Consider the following 19,290-nt stretch of genomic DNA (forward strand, 5'->3'; position numbering starts at 1 on the left):
AATGTTACAGCGCGACTTCAAATGGTTGTGAAGTGATTGCAGAGTAAATATATGTATAGTTGGCGCCCTCTTCTGATCTGAACATACATTCACTCCTTGGTAGATTGGGGTTCTTTTACAACCAACCAAGTGTAGAACCAATTACCAAAAATTACCTCTACAAATTAGACTGAGCATATTGACCATATTGGCATTTATTAATAGCATCTTAGCTTCACCAATATTAACACCAAATTTTGTGTTTTTAACCACTTTTTCCTTGAATTAAGGGTTGACATGTTTATTAATTCATAATTTAATTAAATAAAGAGCTATAAAATGCACATCCACATGTGTTACATGTGTTCATACAGAGAGGTGAGCACAGAGTGGATGGAGAAGGAGGTGAAGGAAGACAACAGATAATCATGGGCAGTGAGTGAATGAGAGCAAAGATAGCAGTTTATTTTTAAAACCATCTGCTTTGTGTTGAGGGAGACGTTCTTCTACAGGATAAGAACTATACATGTCCACAGAGATAATGAACCACAGTCTGCTTTGATAAAGAAGTGTACAAAGTGAAAGCGTAAGATGTAAGAAGTCCAAAACCTTCATTTTCAAACTGCTATTTTGATCACATTTGCATAAAACCCCAAAATAGCATCAAGAAAGCCTCTTTGTGAATGTCAGAGAAGACAAAACTGAGTAACTGGAAACATTAGGGGTCTATGATCATTTATGATATATATACAGGTGCATCTCAATAAATTAGAATGTCGTGGAAAAGTTCATTTATTTCAGTAATTCAACTCAAATTGTGAAACTCGTGTATTAAATAAATTCAATGCACACAGACTGAAGTAGTTCCAGCCAGTCATACTGGGTCTATACCTCACTCTGCTACATATATATATATATATATATAGTAACATTTTAGTACCTAATGTGTACATGTTACTGAAAGTGTACCACCCCAATGACAGCTTTTGTACATTTTATCTTAGAGTGTATGAGTGTATGCAAATAAGGTCCAAAAAGATTAAGCCAGTTCATATTCAAATAAAAGATTAAAGGCTATTTCTGTCATAAACGTTTGTCTGTACAGTATGTTGGATGTGCGTCAATACTGTTTATTCCTATGTGTGTGTGTGTAATGTTGTGTATTGGTTACCAGCACTAACAGCTGCTCAGTGGGTCTGTCTGAGCCAGTGTTACCAGTGTTACACTATTTCTGGAGCGTGTGTTGTTTAAAAGGTCAGACAGAGACAGAAGGGGGTGGAGGGGGGTAGGGAAAAAAGGAAGAAGAGAGCGAGAGAGACCAAGGAAATCAGAAGAAAGACAGAGGTGAAGAAGGAAGAAGACAGTATTGTCTGTCTGTCAGTTCAGTGATTACTTTAGTTAGAGTGGAGATTCATTCCGTTTTTGAACAGACGACTCTGGACACATGGAGGATTCAGAGAATATCGCTGTGACCAATGAAACAAAGGTAATGAGTGACCAGGTAATTGTTGCAGTGAATTATCATGTGATTCTCTCTATTTCAGTTCCTATATTTCTCTCACTATCTCACATTAACCCTCGTGTTCTGTCTGAGAGACCCCAAGGCCTTTTTAACATCTCAAAAACATGATGCATCAGGTTGACATGATGTTTGCAAATGTTTTGAATTTTTAAGATAGATAACCATTTATTGACAATAAACATCACACAAATAATATGATAAATGTTGTTACTTTTATGTGGGGACTTACAAAGACCCGCCATATAAAATGTGAGTAAATGCAATGATTTTTCATGCGCAAAGATGTGACTGGTATATACACTGTAGAGATACACTCCGGTTGTTTGTTTGGTTGATTTTCATTTGTTTAAAATGTGTTACGCTGGGGTGAAACTGACCATCAACATAATAAAAATCACTAGTAATTAACCATATATTCACACCAGTCAGATTTCTGGAATATCCTTCCTTACAAATACAAAAAAAATAAAAAAAATTAAATAAAAAAACTGCTGATAAGCAGTCCACAGAATATGAGGCAGATGCTTTCCCACCATAATTATATTGAAATGCATGCATTATGTTTGGTGTCACTTGTTCTCTCTCTCTCTCTCTCTCTCTCTCTCTCTCTCTCTCTCTCTCTCACACACACACACACACACACACACACAAAGACAGACACACATGCAGGCAAGCTGTCTTGCATTCTGAAGTTGCATTCCAAGTCGAAAACTTATAATAATGACAATATTATGTAATTATTATCAGGAGTGCTATAAGATTGATAATTTTGCTGGTTTAATTTACATGTGGTAATTCGATATGAGAACACATTTGCTCATGCTCACCCTCCCACCTGCTCATTTAGTGGAATGCTACAGCTCTTTTAACAACTGGTGAGTCATGACCTCATGTGACACCTGGGACAGCTCCTCTAAACACACACACACACACACTTATGTTACCTTATATCAAACCGAGAACATTACACATAAACCCTTTGGCAGGGACGAGATGTAGTGCGTCACAAGGGGTAAAAAAAGAATATCTACGATTTGACTGATTGATAGATAAGACAGTATATACTTCCTGATATAACAGATCTTCAGAAGAGGATGGAAAAAATAAATAATATACCAATTTAATTACAGGCTACTAATTTAGAATCTTTCTGTTTATGCTTTTGTAGCATTGTTAGCTACATAAACAGTAGCCTGCGATTACTATCAGTTAGCAATACGCTGGTTAATTGACTAACTGCATTCTAAACTAGAGGCTAACTAGTTAATACTATAGTTCTGTTCCAAATTACGCAACTATACCTGGTCCCACTTTAGGCCACAAGTGGCCTTAACTACTCTGTACTTACATTTAAATTAATCATTTGGTACAATGTACTTATTGTGTACATACATGTTTTACATTGTATTATATCTTTAAAATACCTGCATATAATTACATCTGTAATTAATTTCTGTAATTACATTTATAATTACACTGTTGACCCATCCCTTACACCTACCCATACCACCAAACCTGTCCCTAACCTTACCCGTATCCCACCTCAATATAGCAGCAAAAGTGTTTTGCAATACAATATAAACACAATAAGTACACTGTACTTATCTTTTATGTAAGTACATAGTAGTTAAGGCCACCTAATATATAGTGGGGCCCTATACCTTATAAACTACAATATGATCCATCTAGTATATCAATTTTACAAGGTTATTTTGTCATCCAGTATCGGCATCTGATAGCCCCTCTCACTTCACGTAAATAAAGCTGCAACATGCAAGTGCATGGAGTGTCCGACATTCCAGACTTTGTTAATTAAGTGCCTCATCTGGGTCCCTGAAGTGTACTTTTCTTTTTGGAATTTTCAGTGTGAACACACTACTACAAACAGTGCTTTATGTTTATAACCACTTACAAACCACTTACAAACTAATAAAAACAGAATAATGTTTAATTAAACTTTTGTCATATTTAATATATATATAAAACTGGCTGGTGCACACACTGTAGAGATACACTGTGATTTGTAATTTTGTACTTTGGTGTCATTTTTTGTTTGGACTGGGCCCTTCACAGGATGCCAAACATGTGAAGTCCCCAGAGACAAAATGTGTTGCAGAGTCAGAGCCAGGAGGTGGGACTGACACTACAGAGGGTGGAGCTAATGAGAAAAACAAAGAAAACCATGAGAACACAAAAGCTGAAGCCAGTGACAGTGAGGCATGTGAGCAAGAGGACGGAGTCACAGAGAATGCCAACATCGTGGAAGAGAAAGAAGAACAAGAGAAGGATATCAAAGAACATAAACCTGGAGAACAAGAAAAAGAGACAGGGATAAATGAAAACAAAGAAAGTGAGGTAGAACAAGAAAAGAAGAGTAACAACGACCCTCACAGGAAAGAGAATGATTCCTGCAACAAAGAGGGACAACTTGAGGTAAAGCACAAAGAAGAGGACAAGAGAACAAAAGAAACTGAAGGCAAAACTAAAAATAAAGAAGATGAAAGAAAAACAAAAGAGAAAAAAGAGACTAAAGATATCAAGAACAAACCAGAAAATCTGGGAAGAAAAAGTGGAAAAGCTCCATCCTCTGCTCTCAGAGCCCCCACCAAGTCATCTGCTCGACCCTCGGCCAGAAGAGATGCCATGGCCAAGTTTCAGAAGGACCAGTAAGTCATCTCACTAACACGATATCTTTCTTTATTATTATCATCAACCTCATAATCATATGGATCACTGTCACAATACCATATGCTTTGAAGTTTTGATCACCCACACATTTGTTATATTCTCTATTTAATGTAAAAAAAAAAAACTGACATCTTCAGCAATGAATTCTGCTTATTAAATAGGTCAATTTGTTCAGTAGTATCTCTCTGCCGTTGCTGTTGGATTTGTAGTCTGCTGTGTCTTTAGTGTGAATAGCATATGTTGGTTTGTTGTAGGACTCCAGGAGTCAGAAACTTTCAAGTCCAACGGACATCTATAGGTATGACTGGTGGAGCATCAATTAAACAGAAAATTCTGCAGTGGTGCAGGAACAAAACACAGAAGTATGAGGTAAACTAAAGTTAAAACTTCCTAAGAAACACAAATTTTGTAAACACTCACTCTTAAAAACAGGTTATAATCAGAATGTTACATGAACTAAGTACTCAAGATCCCTATATACCTTAGTAAGGGTGGATGCCATATTGAATTTCACACAGGTATTTTTAAGTATTTTTGAGAGTATGTGCTCACCAACAAAACTACATTTGTTAGTATGAGCAAAACACATTCTAGTATGTGTATGTGGCTAGTATGACCTATAGTGGAAGTTTTCCTGTGAGATCTAGTTATTTTTGTAATATTTTGTATCTCAAAGGGTGTCAACATAGAAAACTTCTCTTCTTCCTGGAGTGATGGCCTGGCTTTCTGTGCACTCGTTCATCGCTTCTTTCCCTCTGCTTTTGACTTCTCCTCCCTCAAAGCAAGTGAACGGGAGAAGAATTTCACTCTGGCCTTCAGTACAGCAGAGTATGTTGACATTTGAATGTGTGTGTAAATATGTAAATATGTGAGCAGTATTACATTACGGCAAAAAGATGTGGTGTGTGAAGAAGAGTATTTTTGTGCATTTTGGTTTCATACATAGCTGTCAAACATCTGAGAGTCTGCAGTTAATATAAAACAAACTCTTTTTCAATTCCAGATCTCTTGCTGACTGCTGCCCCCTTTTGGAAGTGTCTGACATGTTACTAATGGGCAACAACCCAGATCCTCTGTGTGTTTTTACCTATGTACAGGCTCTCTGTCATCACCTCTCAAAGACAGAGAAAGAGAGGAGGGAAAAAGAGAGCATGGAGAAGGACAAAAACAAAGAAGAAGATCAAGGGGTTTCTGAAGGTAATGAAGATGGAGAGAGGGATGAGATTAAACAAAATGAGGAGACAGAGGAAAATGGATCAGCTTCTGACAGAAAGATAGAACAAGAGACAGATCAGAATGAAAATGTAATAAATGCAGGTGCTTTGAATGAAAAATAGAAAAACGACATAAATCAAAGAAAAAGGAAAGGGGAGAGTCAGAATAATTTTGTTGTCATAATCTGCTTTTTTGAAGGTATGGATAGTGATGTTTGTGTCTAATGTGGATGATGAATGTGTTATTCTTTGTTGAGTTGTTTGGGATTGTATAGGTATTTCATTATACAGATTTTCATTTCCTCAAATGCTTAAAAATGTATAGGCCTGAAAATATAATAAAAGTCACATGTTCAAGTTACATTTTGGTTTGACTACTGACTTCAAATTCACATCTCACATTGTCCTCTGACTCATTAAAAGCTGTAAAATGTTTCATGGCAAAAAAAAACAAACAAAAAAAAATCTCGAAACATTAGCTCTGAGCCTATTCGCTCTAAACACTAGCAAAACGGTGTTAGCAAAGCTCTGTTGTTGAACAAAAATGTAGAAAGTGATGCCAGATGTCTCCAAAGTATTTGCATTATTTATTATTCACGGCATTGTCACATTCTGTGTTACTATCACCTAAATAAACAGTTATTTTGCTTTTTAATCAAATTTTATGTTTAAGGGTGATTCTTCAATTAGGAGAACTTTTGAAATGTAAGTATAAAGATTGAATTCAATTCCCTATTAAAGTGTGGTTCATAATAGATTCCATTTCTTTTTATTTATTTGTTTTAATGCATAAAAGGGTAAATATGCAACAATTTGTGCATTTTAGGTTTGTCCCTCAGCCAGATGTTTTAAGCTTTCTCTCCATACAAATTAATCACGTTTATTTAATAATACAGTTACTATAGTTTATATAATATAGTTTATTATAGTTGAATGAAACAATGCAAATTAATTTTCATGTTGCTCTAAACCTTTTTTTTCAATTATCAAAATGGAAGTTATCTCATTATTTCATTTTTATATATTTAATATTGTCATTACTATCACATGTCAAGATAAGGAGGAGCTTAGATACTTGGGCTATCCGTTTTCAAATACATTTTCAAATAAGATTACCTCATTCTGAATTGGAAATAGAAGGTCCACTCAAGTACTTTGTATTATGGGGTAGGCCTCTTCTATGCAGTGTTCTCCATTATATACACTATGTCCTCTACACATTTTACATTTCTATACACATTTCACAGTTCACGTGCTGCGTACTTCATGCTGCGATAAGTATGGCAGTATCGATCTGAACACAGCCCTAGTGTTGTTTAAATCAGTGGATGTCAACTCTGGTCCTGGGGACCCATTGCTCTGCACATTTTGTATGTCTCTCTTATCTAACATACAGATGGAGCTTCATGGAGCTCTCTCCTAATGTGCTAATGATCTGAATAAGGTGCATTAAATAAGGATGTCATACAAAATGTTCAGAGCAGTGGGTCCATTTTTATTTATTTTTTTACAGCAGTGTTGCATAACTCAACTTATAACAAGCAAAAAGATACCATTTGATATATCAAAGTCAAATGGTTACAAAAACAAAAAGTAAACTGATTCCAAAAGACTGAAAGTGTGTAATTAATCCAATCAACCACAATAACCCTAAAGAACAGAGAACATCGCTCTCTCTCCTGTTTAATTTATTTAGGGCACAGAGTGACTTCCAAAACAGAAGTCACACTGACTGAATTCTGTCAGCAGTTTTTGTTTTGATGGCTTTAGAACATGAAACCCATGAGGGGCATCTGCTCCATGCTGAAGCTATAAATCACCTCACTGTATCTACGCCTTGAAGTTTGTGCTGGTTAAAGCTAGTGAAAGGGAGGTAAAGAAAAAAGAGAGGAAAATGATTATGCAAGGTGCACATGCTATTTCAACACAGATGAATTTAAGGCGGTTGACACAGTGAAGTAAATGGCTCAGTGTCACTGTTTCTGACACCCTCTTCGTCCAAATGTTCCAGTCACTTGGTGCTATATATACACATAGGAATCTTATCCCTACATCGTTTGCACTCTCTCAGAGTATCTCTCTCAGGGTATTCTATTTCCCTGAGTGTGGCTGGTATGAAACTGGTGTGGTGATCTTATGAGGTCCCGACAGACACCAGCTCTGTCAGTGCATGCAAACACCCACAGAGAGAGTTAAGAGTCAGAAAAAGAGAGAAATAAGAGCGCATGAGGAAATCGATGAATCTGTCTTTAGGGTATTAGTTTTGGAGTATTCACTGCAAACTGTGTTTCATCTGTCAAGATCTGAATGAGAAGACCACAGATCGCCTTAAGACGCACAGGATCATGCATTACTCAGGAAATGCTGACATCTGGAGCATCTACCTTTGTTGGATGCTCCATAGTATTTAATCATTGTTCGTTTTGATTTCCTGGGTGGATCAACCATCAATATATAACCATCAACCATGGATTCCACTGATTCAGAGTCTTTCAATTACATGGATTCAGACAGCCTCGCTTCGCCCATTCCACCATCATCGACATCCCGCAAGACCACCCATTACCGTGACCATGGTGGCCTCACTTATGGTGTGGGAGTTGTGTGGACACATCTTCGTCCCTTCATTCCCTTCTTCCTGGTCTCCAGCCTAGTAGTGGCACTGGTCTACCTGCTGCAAACCATTGTGTATGGAGGGCCCTTCACCGACCCACTGTTCTTCAGCAAATTTGAGAAACGCTGGCCCCCACCCCGCCAGCAGCCAACAGCCACAGAGTCAGCACATGGATTATCTGGTATCCTTTAATGCAGAGAACCCTGTAATGAGGGTCGACTGTATGCTGGAGGCCCACCAATAAAAATGTTATTCTGGACCCCATGAATCAAAGTGACTGAGGATATGAATAAAGATTAATCAGATTAAAGTTGTGAAAGAGTAAATCAGGATTTTGTTGTCCCTTACTTTGGAATCCTGGGGGGAAAATATATGCAAAGGATCAAGAAGCTCCATAGAAGACAATGTGATACGGTTTTGATAAATAGCCAAGAACTGATGATGTCATCTCTATGATACTGGATTCAGATTTTTAACGTTTCATTTCAACTTTTGATTGAAAGTCACCTCAGCTACTTTAAATATTCACCTTTCATATTTTGATGTTTTCTTGTTACTTTGTTATTTCAGATGGCTTTTCTAACTTACTATCTCAAAAGAAAGTGAGTTAAAAAACAATTTCTAAAAAGCACTGGCCTATTTAATATATGCTCTGTGTGCATGATAATGATATGTGGTGCTAAATACGTATTTGGCAGGCATGGTTTATGTTCTAGTCATATCAATAGTTTGATGTTGAAGATCCAGTTAACCAACCTACTGACATTATGAAGTCTACATAATGTGAGATGTGATTATATGTTCAGATTTAACCTTCACTGCCAGTTGCAGCCGGAATGGAATGTAATTTCTATACAAATTTCAAATTAGTAAGATCATAATTAGAGATACAAGACTCTAAGCAATTAAAGTACACTTAAGTAAATTTATTTCAAGTAAAAATAAATTCAAAATCTATTTTACAGCGTATTTGTGAACCACTGGTAACTGATAAAATTGTAAGCCAAAAGTTGTGCTTTGTTATATACTTGTATGTATCTTATTTTATGTTCCTGTATGTGATTTTAATAATGGGGCTTCAACCGTCCTCTAGGTGTCACTTTTCTCTTACTGTGAAACAGGTGAATTCTAGTAAATTGGGAAACTTTTTGCATTTGAGATGACTGGGAAAAATGTCGAAATTAACTTGAATTCACGTCTATTGTTTTTAAGTTTCTTATACAATCTAATCTGAATTGTATGTTTTTTTATTAGATGGACCTGCGTTTAGCTGTCACAGACTGTAATTGTCTAAACTGAATTAAAATGGAATGTACTGAATTATACATTCTTTACGAGCTACTTTTTACAGGCTTAATTGTTATAGGCTAAATTTACATTATTTATATGTTCATAGTCTGTTAAAAGAGTTCAATATGTCTCGATATTCCTGACTGGCACATGGCACCATAATTACGCACATTCTTTTAGGCTTATAGAGAGATTTTGGTTAAAATCCAAAATGTTGCAAAAATCCAAAAAATCCAATACCAGATACAGCCAAACAGTAGCAAAAGACTTAACTAAATTAACGGATAAATTAACCGACAATATGATCAGGAATTTTAGCTATGACCTGGAAGGGCTTAATTTTGCGATAATGACCGACGACTGTACATTTTCATGCAAACTACACATGTGTTTGACTGAGGACTTATCCTTCTATTGTTTTCATAGCAGGATAATTTGCCTACCATATCTCTTACTCGTAAAACCGTCAAACAAACATGTGCACATCGATAGATGCATAATTTTACTTTTGCGGATGACAAGTTAGTAAGGACATTTTTGAATAGTGAGGACATTTTGGCCCATGTTTAATTTTTTTTTTCTGTTCCAGTTTTACATAAGCATTCATCGACTACATCAACACACATTTACTTAGCTGTCTAAGGGGACATAGACTTCTATTGTTTTATAACTAGTTCTAATATAACATAATAAATTACTTAACAATTTAAAGTTTGTTTAGACACAGCTATGTGTCTGCACAAAAATAAAAGGACAATGTAAAATGTATTTGTAAAATAATTTTTATTTCATAAATCAGTAGTATTATAGTAAGCTATTGGGTGTTAAATTTGTATTATACATTACATGAGTAATTGTGTGTGGCTTATTTCATACTCTTCATAATGATTCCGTGCATTACTTTATAATGAATACATATTTTAAAAATTTGCGAACTGCAACAGAATTTGTAAGTAGTGCATAATTTTAGGAGTTCAAAGGTGCTGAACTAACGCAGAAAATATTGTGAAAATACTGTAAAACGTGGATATTTAAATTTCTCTTGTTGAGGTAGCTACTAAAATTAAAACATCATTAAACAGTCAATTAAATCATTTGTAATGGCAGGGTTTCATAAATGTTAATGCTTACCGAAAAATTTACCAAAACACACATACGTGTAATGTGATTACACAAAAAAAATGTGGACCATTATAAGCACTATGTCATTATAAGGCTCTGCAATTACCATTTAGCCTATAGTGCTCCTTTGTTTGGAGACTTGCACACAGATGCCGAGCACACGAAACAGGATTACACTGAAAACCATAATTCCATTAACACTGTGAACTTGGTAATTCTTCTTAAGCAGTATTTTTTTTAACTCTGTATAATAAATAACTAAATAAAAAATACATAACTTAATTAATTAAGTAATAACTAAATAAACAAAATTAATTTCCAATTAGAGGGAGTAGCAGACTTTCTAAATATTTTCTGGGTAACTCAGACACGTAAGGGTACAACCCAAAATCCATGATACATGGCACACCTTTGGAGGTGCTGAAGGACAAATCTTACAGTACTTTAATGTAGGCTACTGTCTTTACGTTAGAAATGCTCTTACATGACAATGAAACTGACACAAGCTGTAATGCCTACAGTATCACATTCAGCATTACATTACATTTGTGTGTGTGTGTGTGTACTACATTAACATAAGCGATTAGAAAATGTGCTATAGTAGCACAAAATAGACAAAATCTCCAAATAGAGAGACTACGCGTTAATGCTAAATGAAATTTTTCGAAGACTCGGGTATAAAAAAGGACGTAATCACAAAGTAAAGAACTCTCTTTAGCATCATGAGGCAAAACATTTTAATCGATGCCCACAACGATGTCCAGATCTGGTAATAATGAGGTCCGTATTGAAGTTGATGGTTTGCAATAATGAAATGTTCCTAAACTAAAAACGCACAAATGTTGTGCATATGGCTCCCCAGACAGCAACATAGTGTTGGCCCAGATTCGGCTCACATCTGGCCCTCGTGAAATCCATGCGGGCCAGATGTGAGCCGAATCTGGGCCGACACTTGTTGCTGTCTGGGCGCGGTAGCCCGTCATAGCTATTGCTAGCAGGTCATGTTAAACCCACAAACACAAAAGACACCCTAATGACTGTGCAGCCCCTGTTGTAATAGTTTAATTTCATTGTCCAACTTTTTCTTTGTTGCTGTTGCCTTTCTGCTCAGTACTGTATTTACGCTAATGGAGCATGTTCAGATCCACATGAGGAAAGAAAAAGGCAAAAAAGAAAAAAAAGAAAAAGTCTCTTTTGTTAGGCCCTATTTTTATTCATAATTTGTGAAATGGATAAATTTTTTTATTAGGTTTGTGAAAAAATCGTAAAACATTGATTGATTTATTTTAAGTTGTTTTCACGAAGCCTTCCACAATAATTTGTTAATTATTTTTTATTGTGAGGTTGTCTGTAGGCCTGGGTAAAATGTATGATTAGGCTAAATTACTTTTTAAAAAAGTATATAGGCCTAATTAATATATACTTTAGCCTAAAGTACATTTATTGTGCAGTCAGTAGTAGTGAAATGCACTAATGTTAGCCTATGTATTAAGACTTTTCCTGAGACCTGAGGTGCAATAGGGATCATTTTAACCTACGTTTGACGTTGTATATGTAGCCTAGTGGTCTGAGAATATTGTAAGAACTTAACGTGATATACTGTACGTAAGTTGAGAAACATACAATAAAGCAGCCGACCACCTCAGACCGTGTTGGCATATGCAGCTGCATAAATCAAAATGGAGATAGGCCTACATTTTAATTAAGCGATACTCACCCATTGTGCATGTTATACAATATGAAATACAGTAAGACGCATTTCCACATGTCCATAGCCAGGGCCGGATTTACCTCTTTTCGTGACATAGGCAAAACAAATGTTTGGGCCCCCCTTCCCTATTAATATAATAGGCCTAATATTACCACCCAAGCAAACAAAAATATTTCTTAATCAGTGGAAACCGTTACAGTGTTTTCTATCGCAATAAGCGCTTGCACTCAGTCAATAAAAATCGAATGTAGTTCTTAATTTGTTTGAGAACTGAGAAAGACCATTCCATTAATAGGCGTGGCGACGTGACCACATAACCACTTCGGGAGTGCATTATTATAGCCTAAGCCTACCATTGCACAATTGCAGTCGAGCGGTTTTTTTCTCTAAAATGCCTGTCTATTATGTAAAATTGCAGTCATCCTAGAAATATGTACACCTCCAGAAAACAAAAACATTAAGAAAGAATGGCGAATAAATGATATTTAGGTGAAGTTCTGTGAGCATGCTACAGCTGTCTCTCTTCCTCCTCCTCGCCCTTTAGTTTTTCCGACCCGCCCAAGTGTGCCTGTGCCTTATAACATGTGAATGCTGCGAAGATGTTGTAGTCTACAGTCAGCAACCTAACAACCTTAACTGGCCGAAGATGATTTTGAATAATAACACGGTGGAGCGAAGCGTTGTGTGTGTTAGATTAATAACAATTTCAAGCGGAAATTTCAACAAAATCAACACTTCACTTCACTTCACTTCACTTCACACAGGGCACACAAGCAATTAAAACCATAATTATCAAATCGACAGCCCCCCCCCCCAAAAAAAAACACCCGTCTTAAAATGTTTGTCATAACATAGGCGGCACTTTATTTATTTTTCAAATGATAATGATAACTTTCTCATTACACTTGCACGACAATGAAAATCACAAGCATGTATACAAACTTGGTTAGAGTCGCTCTCCGTGTTTTGGAAGAGGTTCATCAGCTTTGAACCTGAAATCTCCTTTGCACTTTGTAATGAACATTCTACGGGGTGATTTTGGAAAGTGGAGAGGTCCATTTGATAAGCAATTCATGATGTGACGTAATTTGGGTTAGCTACGTAACATAAGTTTAACTAACGAAAGTTTATATGATCTTTATCAGTAAACCGGAGCCTGAGGTAGGCTATTGCCATTTTAAAATGGCAAATATGTATTTAATTCCTCTATATAGTCGTCAACTATATGTTTTATGTTGTGTACTTTACAGGGTTGAGGATAAGAATAAAGAAAAATGTGCGATAAGTGGTCTTGGCACACAGAGGGCGCTCTCATCATTGCATTACGGCAGTGATGCGGGCAAATGTGCAACACAATTAATTTATGTACAATATTTGATCACAGCATATTTTTAAATCATCTTGCATACAGTCACGCTAAATGTATATTGTTAAGCTGATCGACAAGAGGGTCGAATAAAGATGAAATTGTTTCTACGTCAGTTGAAAATATAGGCAATGTAAGCGATGCAAAATCTAATTATTTCTTTGCAAAACCTAATTAGGCATTAAAAAAGGTTAACGCCAGCGCCTGAAACCGTTTTTGTTTAATAATCCCATTACTGACGGCTCATCATGTATAAAATGGCGCAGAAGGACACAAACTTTCCACTTGTTAAAGTGAATCTCCCAGAAAAAGACAAGACAAACTCTACATTAGCCCACTGTTAGGATATGACAGGATACCAAACGGAAAGGCGCATCACGGCACTGTAAGTAGCTAGTACATTGTAACGTTTTAAATTGATACATTTTTGAACTCTCACATTCTTAAATTCTCGTATATGAACTGAAATCTGTTGGATATTTTGTCTAATGCTGAATGTTACTCGGTTTTAGCGACCGCTGAGTGCTGTGCAGTGTTTTTTTCCTCTGAGATCACTGCACTGCTCGAACCATCAGCCTACGTGGCAGAGCAACTGCAAATAGTTGTTATTCTCAGAGGAATCACAGTGTTTAACGGCAGCTCATATTGATAAAGAACAGATTTGTATAGATATCTTGCAGTGAGTGGTACAAAACGTAACAAACAAACAAAGGGTCAGACTATATTGTAATGCTTTGATTTTGCTGTTGAATGAATTGCGCACAATATATTGGTTTATTCTGCACTGCGTCACGTGAACGCATTTTTAGATAAACATTTTATTTCATATAAACCGTGTAGGCTATTTATTTTGAAATGACCAAATTCGAGAACATATGAACTTGGACAATATACCGTTTTATCTCAATTCAAAGCAGATGTAATGACTAAAATGTATGCATTAATGTTCTTGGCGTAGTCTCTGGAAAAAAAGAAACCAGCGACGAAGTAAAGCATTTTCGTAAAACCGAAGCAATTACCAGGGAAACCCTTTCACTTTTCCACCCTTAACCTTTCCCTAGTTCGAAACGGATCCATCACATCTGACGATGGGCTTTCCGTTCAATCTGCATAGAAGCTAAAGCTCAACAAAAGAGACGGATTGACATCTCAGAGTCAAAGACTGTGTGTAAAGACAGAGAAATCAAAGACTGCAGTCAAAAAGAATGTGCTTGTTATCGAAAAAGAAGACTGTATTCTCTCCGCAGCTGTGTATCGAAATTAGAATAAAGGAATAAAACAAACAGGATCAGAAATAGAGCGAAACAAACGTAATTCTGGACAAGCGAAGAGAGGGGACAAAAGAAAAAAGGGATGCAGAAAATCGAATTTTAAAAGACTTCTTTTAAATTATTGATGAAAAGAAACATCGCATAACTATGAACGCGCGGGTTTAAAATGCAGTACGATTTTATGGCCGTACAACATTAGAAAATAGTTAAATACTTTATTTTTTGGTTGTGATACAAATTACAAATTAAACTGTAATTTATTAAACGGCTGATTTTGGAATTTATAAAGGCCATATTCCGCGTTTTTTTACCGGCTCTGCGTGGCTCTTAACACAGGTTTTTTAAACATTAAATCAGACTTACGGGAAGAGTATTCTGCTTTTTTATTGCTTTGCTTTACTAGTGGACCTGGTTCCGCTAAATGGGATAATGACTGTCACCCCAAATTACCGAGGCGTTTCAAAAATTTCAGGATGACATGAGCTATTGTCACTGCAGTGATCTTTAGGTTGCACTCAAAATAGAATTATGGGATGCATAGCCTAATAAAAACGAAAATGTTCGAGTTTTAATTCGGATGTAAAGGTATTTGGATTTAAAGAATAGCCAATACATTAAGAAGTTAAATATTTGTATTTATATTATATCATTTAGTTATTCAGGTATTATGACATAAAAATGTATTCGCTTAATAAAGTGAAAATGGTATTTTTACCTTTCCTAGGTTTTTATCATCTCATCTCACTGATAGCGTTACAGATAAGTTGGGTGATTTTGGATGGTAAACCGCTAATATTCTAATATACAGTGGCAAATATCAAATTTAAAAATTATATCATTACAAGATAAATTGAACTACATCTAAATAACAGTACAAAAATAAATAAATAACACTTCAGTGGTTAATCATTAAGTATCATACTGAATACCAGTTCTGAATTAAGCCCAATATTAGGAAAAACAAGCACATACCGCAGACTAACGCGATGGTGCACAGACAAAATAACCCTCCTAAATATATTCATTGTCATCAATGAATAAGAGCCAAACTATTGAACAGAAGGAAAAATAGGCAGCAGAACAATAAACAACCGCTACCTTGACCAGAAATTAAAGCATGACAAAGATGAAAATTTCGCAACAAACCTAAGCAAGCCGTAGCCTATATATGTTAAATTTGTCAGTCATTGATAATTATTCTCTATATGTGCTTTATTAACCGTTTAACATTTGAGTTAATCGGTTTATATATTGTTTTCCTAAAAAGCATGTGTTTGTCGTTTTGGATAAAATTCGACCATATGTATTTTATGAGTCGTTTTCCCAAGCTAAATAGAGACATCAAATTAAAAATGAGTTATTGACAGGTTGAGGGAAATAAGCCAAGGCCGAGTTCTGCACACAAAGAAGCACTTTTATAACTGCCCCGTGGAGAATTTAATGTCAAGAGGACCATAACAGTATCGTTATTAACTATCAACTACAATCTCAGAATGACTTAATCAAACCAGAATGACTTAATAAAACACAAGGAGCTCGAGTGGGAGTACGGATGTAATAATGGCTTTAAAATATGACGAAATTATTTCCCGTCATTGCAGAAAACAAATTGAACATTTATTGCATATATATTAAAAATTATACGCTGGTGCGTGGAGCTCATGTCTCCTTTATTGAGGCGCTCAAAGGTGAATCCTCTGAGGAAGCATTTTTTTTCTGTCTTGTTAGTCCCACTGGAGAATGTTGCAAAATTGCCTTGAATCTGCTAAATTGATTCAAAAAATAATTCATAACCTATGTGTGAAGAACAAAAACCTCACCCTTTTTAATGAGCTGACAAGTGCATTTCGCGTGAGTCTTAAAAACTGGGCTACTTCGTGCTTTTGCTTCTGTTCATGGCCTTAAAATAATACAACCAGGACATAACTGGTAGTCTTGTTTATTTGGCCTGCGTCGCAATCCAAAAATGTAAAATAAAAGAAACCTTTCAAACGTATGATTGGCTTCCTAAACATAACGATTATGGAGATACAATGCTTGCATTGTGGATTAGTTCTGAAAATAGCGCAGACACCCGTCGGCATGGCGAAGAGGCCTGCTCTTTGTCTCTGATGGTAGATGAATGGTTGGTCACCCACATGATTCGTTTGCACTATTAAATTGTCAAAAAGAAAGGATTTCCCTAATAATGGTTTTCATGAAGAGTTATGGAATGTGGCGTTTCTGGGTACGGACGTGAGGACTAATAAGGGTTAAGAGGGGAGGGGCAATGCCCAAGGTCACACAGAGTTTTCATCAATGATTATGCGTTAACCTCTCTGTGTCGTCAGCGAAGTTGCACGTAGTTTATTCCTGCGCAGAATAGACCTAACTCTGCTCTAAACAACCTGTCAGTGGTGATCCCCATGTTCAGGTGTGTGTTTGGTTAAGCAACATCTTCTTTGAAGCCAATATCTAGGAACAGGATTGCGTGATCTAGTCTGTCGTTTGACATCTTATCATGTATAATCATCATTGCGTTTAGTGGCAATTGTGTGATATTCCGCTGATATTTTAAATAATAAATTTCGGCTCCACCTTTTTATGTAATTACCGGTTAAATTGTCATAATCTGCGGACACGTCGTATAACATCGAGAAGTGTCGCATGTAAAACTCTCTTTGCTCAAATCCACAACGTGTGTAAATTTTCTTTTTTTCTACCAACGTATATTCTAGTTTTGTGTTAAATGATAACAGCTCGGATCAACCTATTCTTTCTCTAACAAAAAATTGTGTGTTGACTTGAACACTCGGCCCCTTTGCATTGTGTTGCTGACCTCAGCTGAAGATTTATGTATTTTTTATATTAAATTCCGTCTGTCATTAACACTGCTCTCTTGTTGACTTTTCTTGACCCACCGACCCGTTCCCCAAACTTTCCCATATTTAACGCGGGACCCCTCCTCTTCTTCTTTTGGGTCATTCGCCTCATTTAGCTGCCACGTTGAACGCTTTGCCCATTTTTGGCATGTGCTGTTTGCTCTGTTCTTGAACTTCAGTGCATTACACAGGCAATGTCCCCCTCCTGTACTTTGAACTCTAGATCTTCCCCTGAGTAAAAGCCTTGTCCTACAAGTCTCCCCATGGCTGCCCAGCTTGCTAATTAGTTAAACAAACGCATCCCCTAATGATTCCCTGGGCCGGCTGGGCTGGAGTCGTTTTGTTCGGCTCAGCTTCCGCTGGCGAGGGTCTTTGCTTGTCCTGTTAGAGACTTGGCCTCTCTGACCCAAACTAACGGCGGGTTGTTAAAGCTGCTGGACGGCCCTGTCCGAAGGTCCATCCCCCACCAGGCCAAAGGCCACAGGGCCGAGACGGACTCGGAATGCCCACCAGCTGTTAACGGTGACAACCACGACAAAGCGGCCAGCAGCCGAGAAACATGTCGTTGTCATCCGATCTATATTTTTGTTTTGCTTTTTTAATTATCTGCTTCTTTTTATATTCGTAATATTTACGAAAGTTGTTGGGAGTATACACGGGGCGTTTTTTTTCTATTGGCAGATTCTCCTAATAGCCACAATTTGACGTCGCCTTAATGCTGGGCAAAAAAATATCCTTTCAGTTTTCTTTGCAATGTTTTGCCATTTGACCGCGCTGTGTCTGTGCGCTCCGAGGAGGTCTGGACATAAATGGATACTAATTGCGGGAACTGTAACACTGCTGGTCGCTGCAGTGCCTCGGGCGATCCCCAGACCTGCTCGTCAGTAGTTAATTGACAAGGGCTTGTCTGTTTTTGAGAGCAGCTGGTCCTAAGCACTGGCACACAAACGCAATCTTGACACGGCCTCTATTCGCCTGGAGGAGTCTGACGAAAAACGCTGTTAAATAGAGGGATATTTATTAAAACTCCCTTTGGGTGTCGCGAAGTAAGATATTTCCGATTTTGCCCTCACGTTGCTACCCTTATTAATAATGGAGGGCAGTAGCTAATTTAGCAGGTGACATTTCTGCTGTTCTGGGTTGCGTTTCTCAAAAGCAACTATGGTCGCAAGTTCCGTCGTTACCAATAGAGTTCAATTGAACTAGCGACCATAGTTAGCTAACGATGCTTTTGGGAAACGCAACCCTGGATGATTGGCAAACAAGCACGAAAATTGCAAACCAATGACCAAAATATACAGTGCTCAAATTCTCTGACCCAAATGGCGCAATGACCTTTATTTTGATGAAGCCGTATAATTTTGATTGTAGTGTGTTCCACATCATCAGATTCATTCGCCACATAAAGCAACCCTAATGCCCAATAAAATCTAATCATATCATCTAAATATATTGTCTTAAGGCGCCATATAGTGACTTGAATTTTAAGCGCGGACTTTAAAAGAAACACTCTGAAGTCCATCGTGTTAATAAAAAGGCCTTTCTTGAGTTTTGAGCCATATACTGCAGGGCTGTGTTTTGAAGGAGTCAACAGACACTGAGGTGGTATTGTTTGCTTATAAAATGGAGAGAGTTTTTCCAACTTTCCCACT

General features: G+C 36.9%; 1 protein-coding gene across 2 annotated transcripts; it reads left to right on the top strand.

Annotated features, from left to right (window-relative positions):
* Nucleotides 1-1,179: 1,179 nt before the first annotated feature.
* On the top strand, nt 1,180-5,753 carry smtnl1 (smoothelin-like 1). 2 transcript variants are annotated; one of them, XM_016450503.1, is made up of 5 exons: nt 1,180-1,480; nt 3,575-4,167; nt 4,444-4,558; nt 4,866-5,017; nt 5,193-5,753. In XM_016450503.1, exons 1-5 carry the CDS (start codon nt 1,424-1,426, stop codon nt 5,524-5,526), a joined length of 1,251 nt encoding a protein of 416 aa, XP_016305989.1. In that variant the 5' UTR covers nt 1,180-1,423; the 3' UTR covers nt 5,527-5,753. The 2 variants fall into 2 exon arrangements, with proteins under 2 accessions (XP_016305989.1, XP_016305990.1); XM_016450504.1 differs by having other exon boundaries at nt 1,183-1,465.
* Nucleotides 5,754-19,290: the final 13,537 nt, after the last annotated feature.

This window comes from Sinocyclocheilus anshuiensis, unplaced genomic scaffold (genome assembly GCF_001515605.1).
Source record: "Sinocyclocheilus anshuiensis isolate Anshui unplaced genomic scaffold, SAMN03320099.WGS_v1.1 scaffold2039, whole genome shotgun sequence".
Lineage (NCBI taxonomy): Eukaryota > Metazoa > Chordata > Actinopteri > Cypriniformes > Cyprinidae > Sinocyclocheilus > Sinocyclocheilus anshuiensis.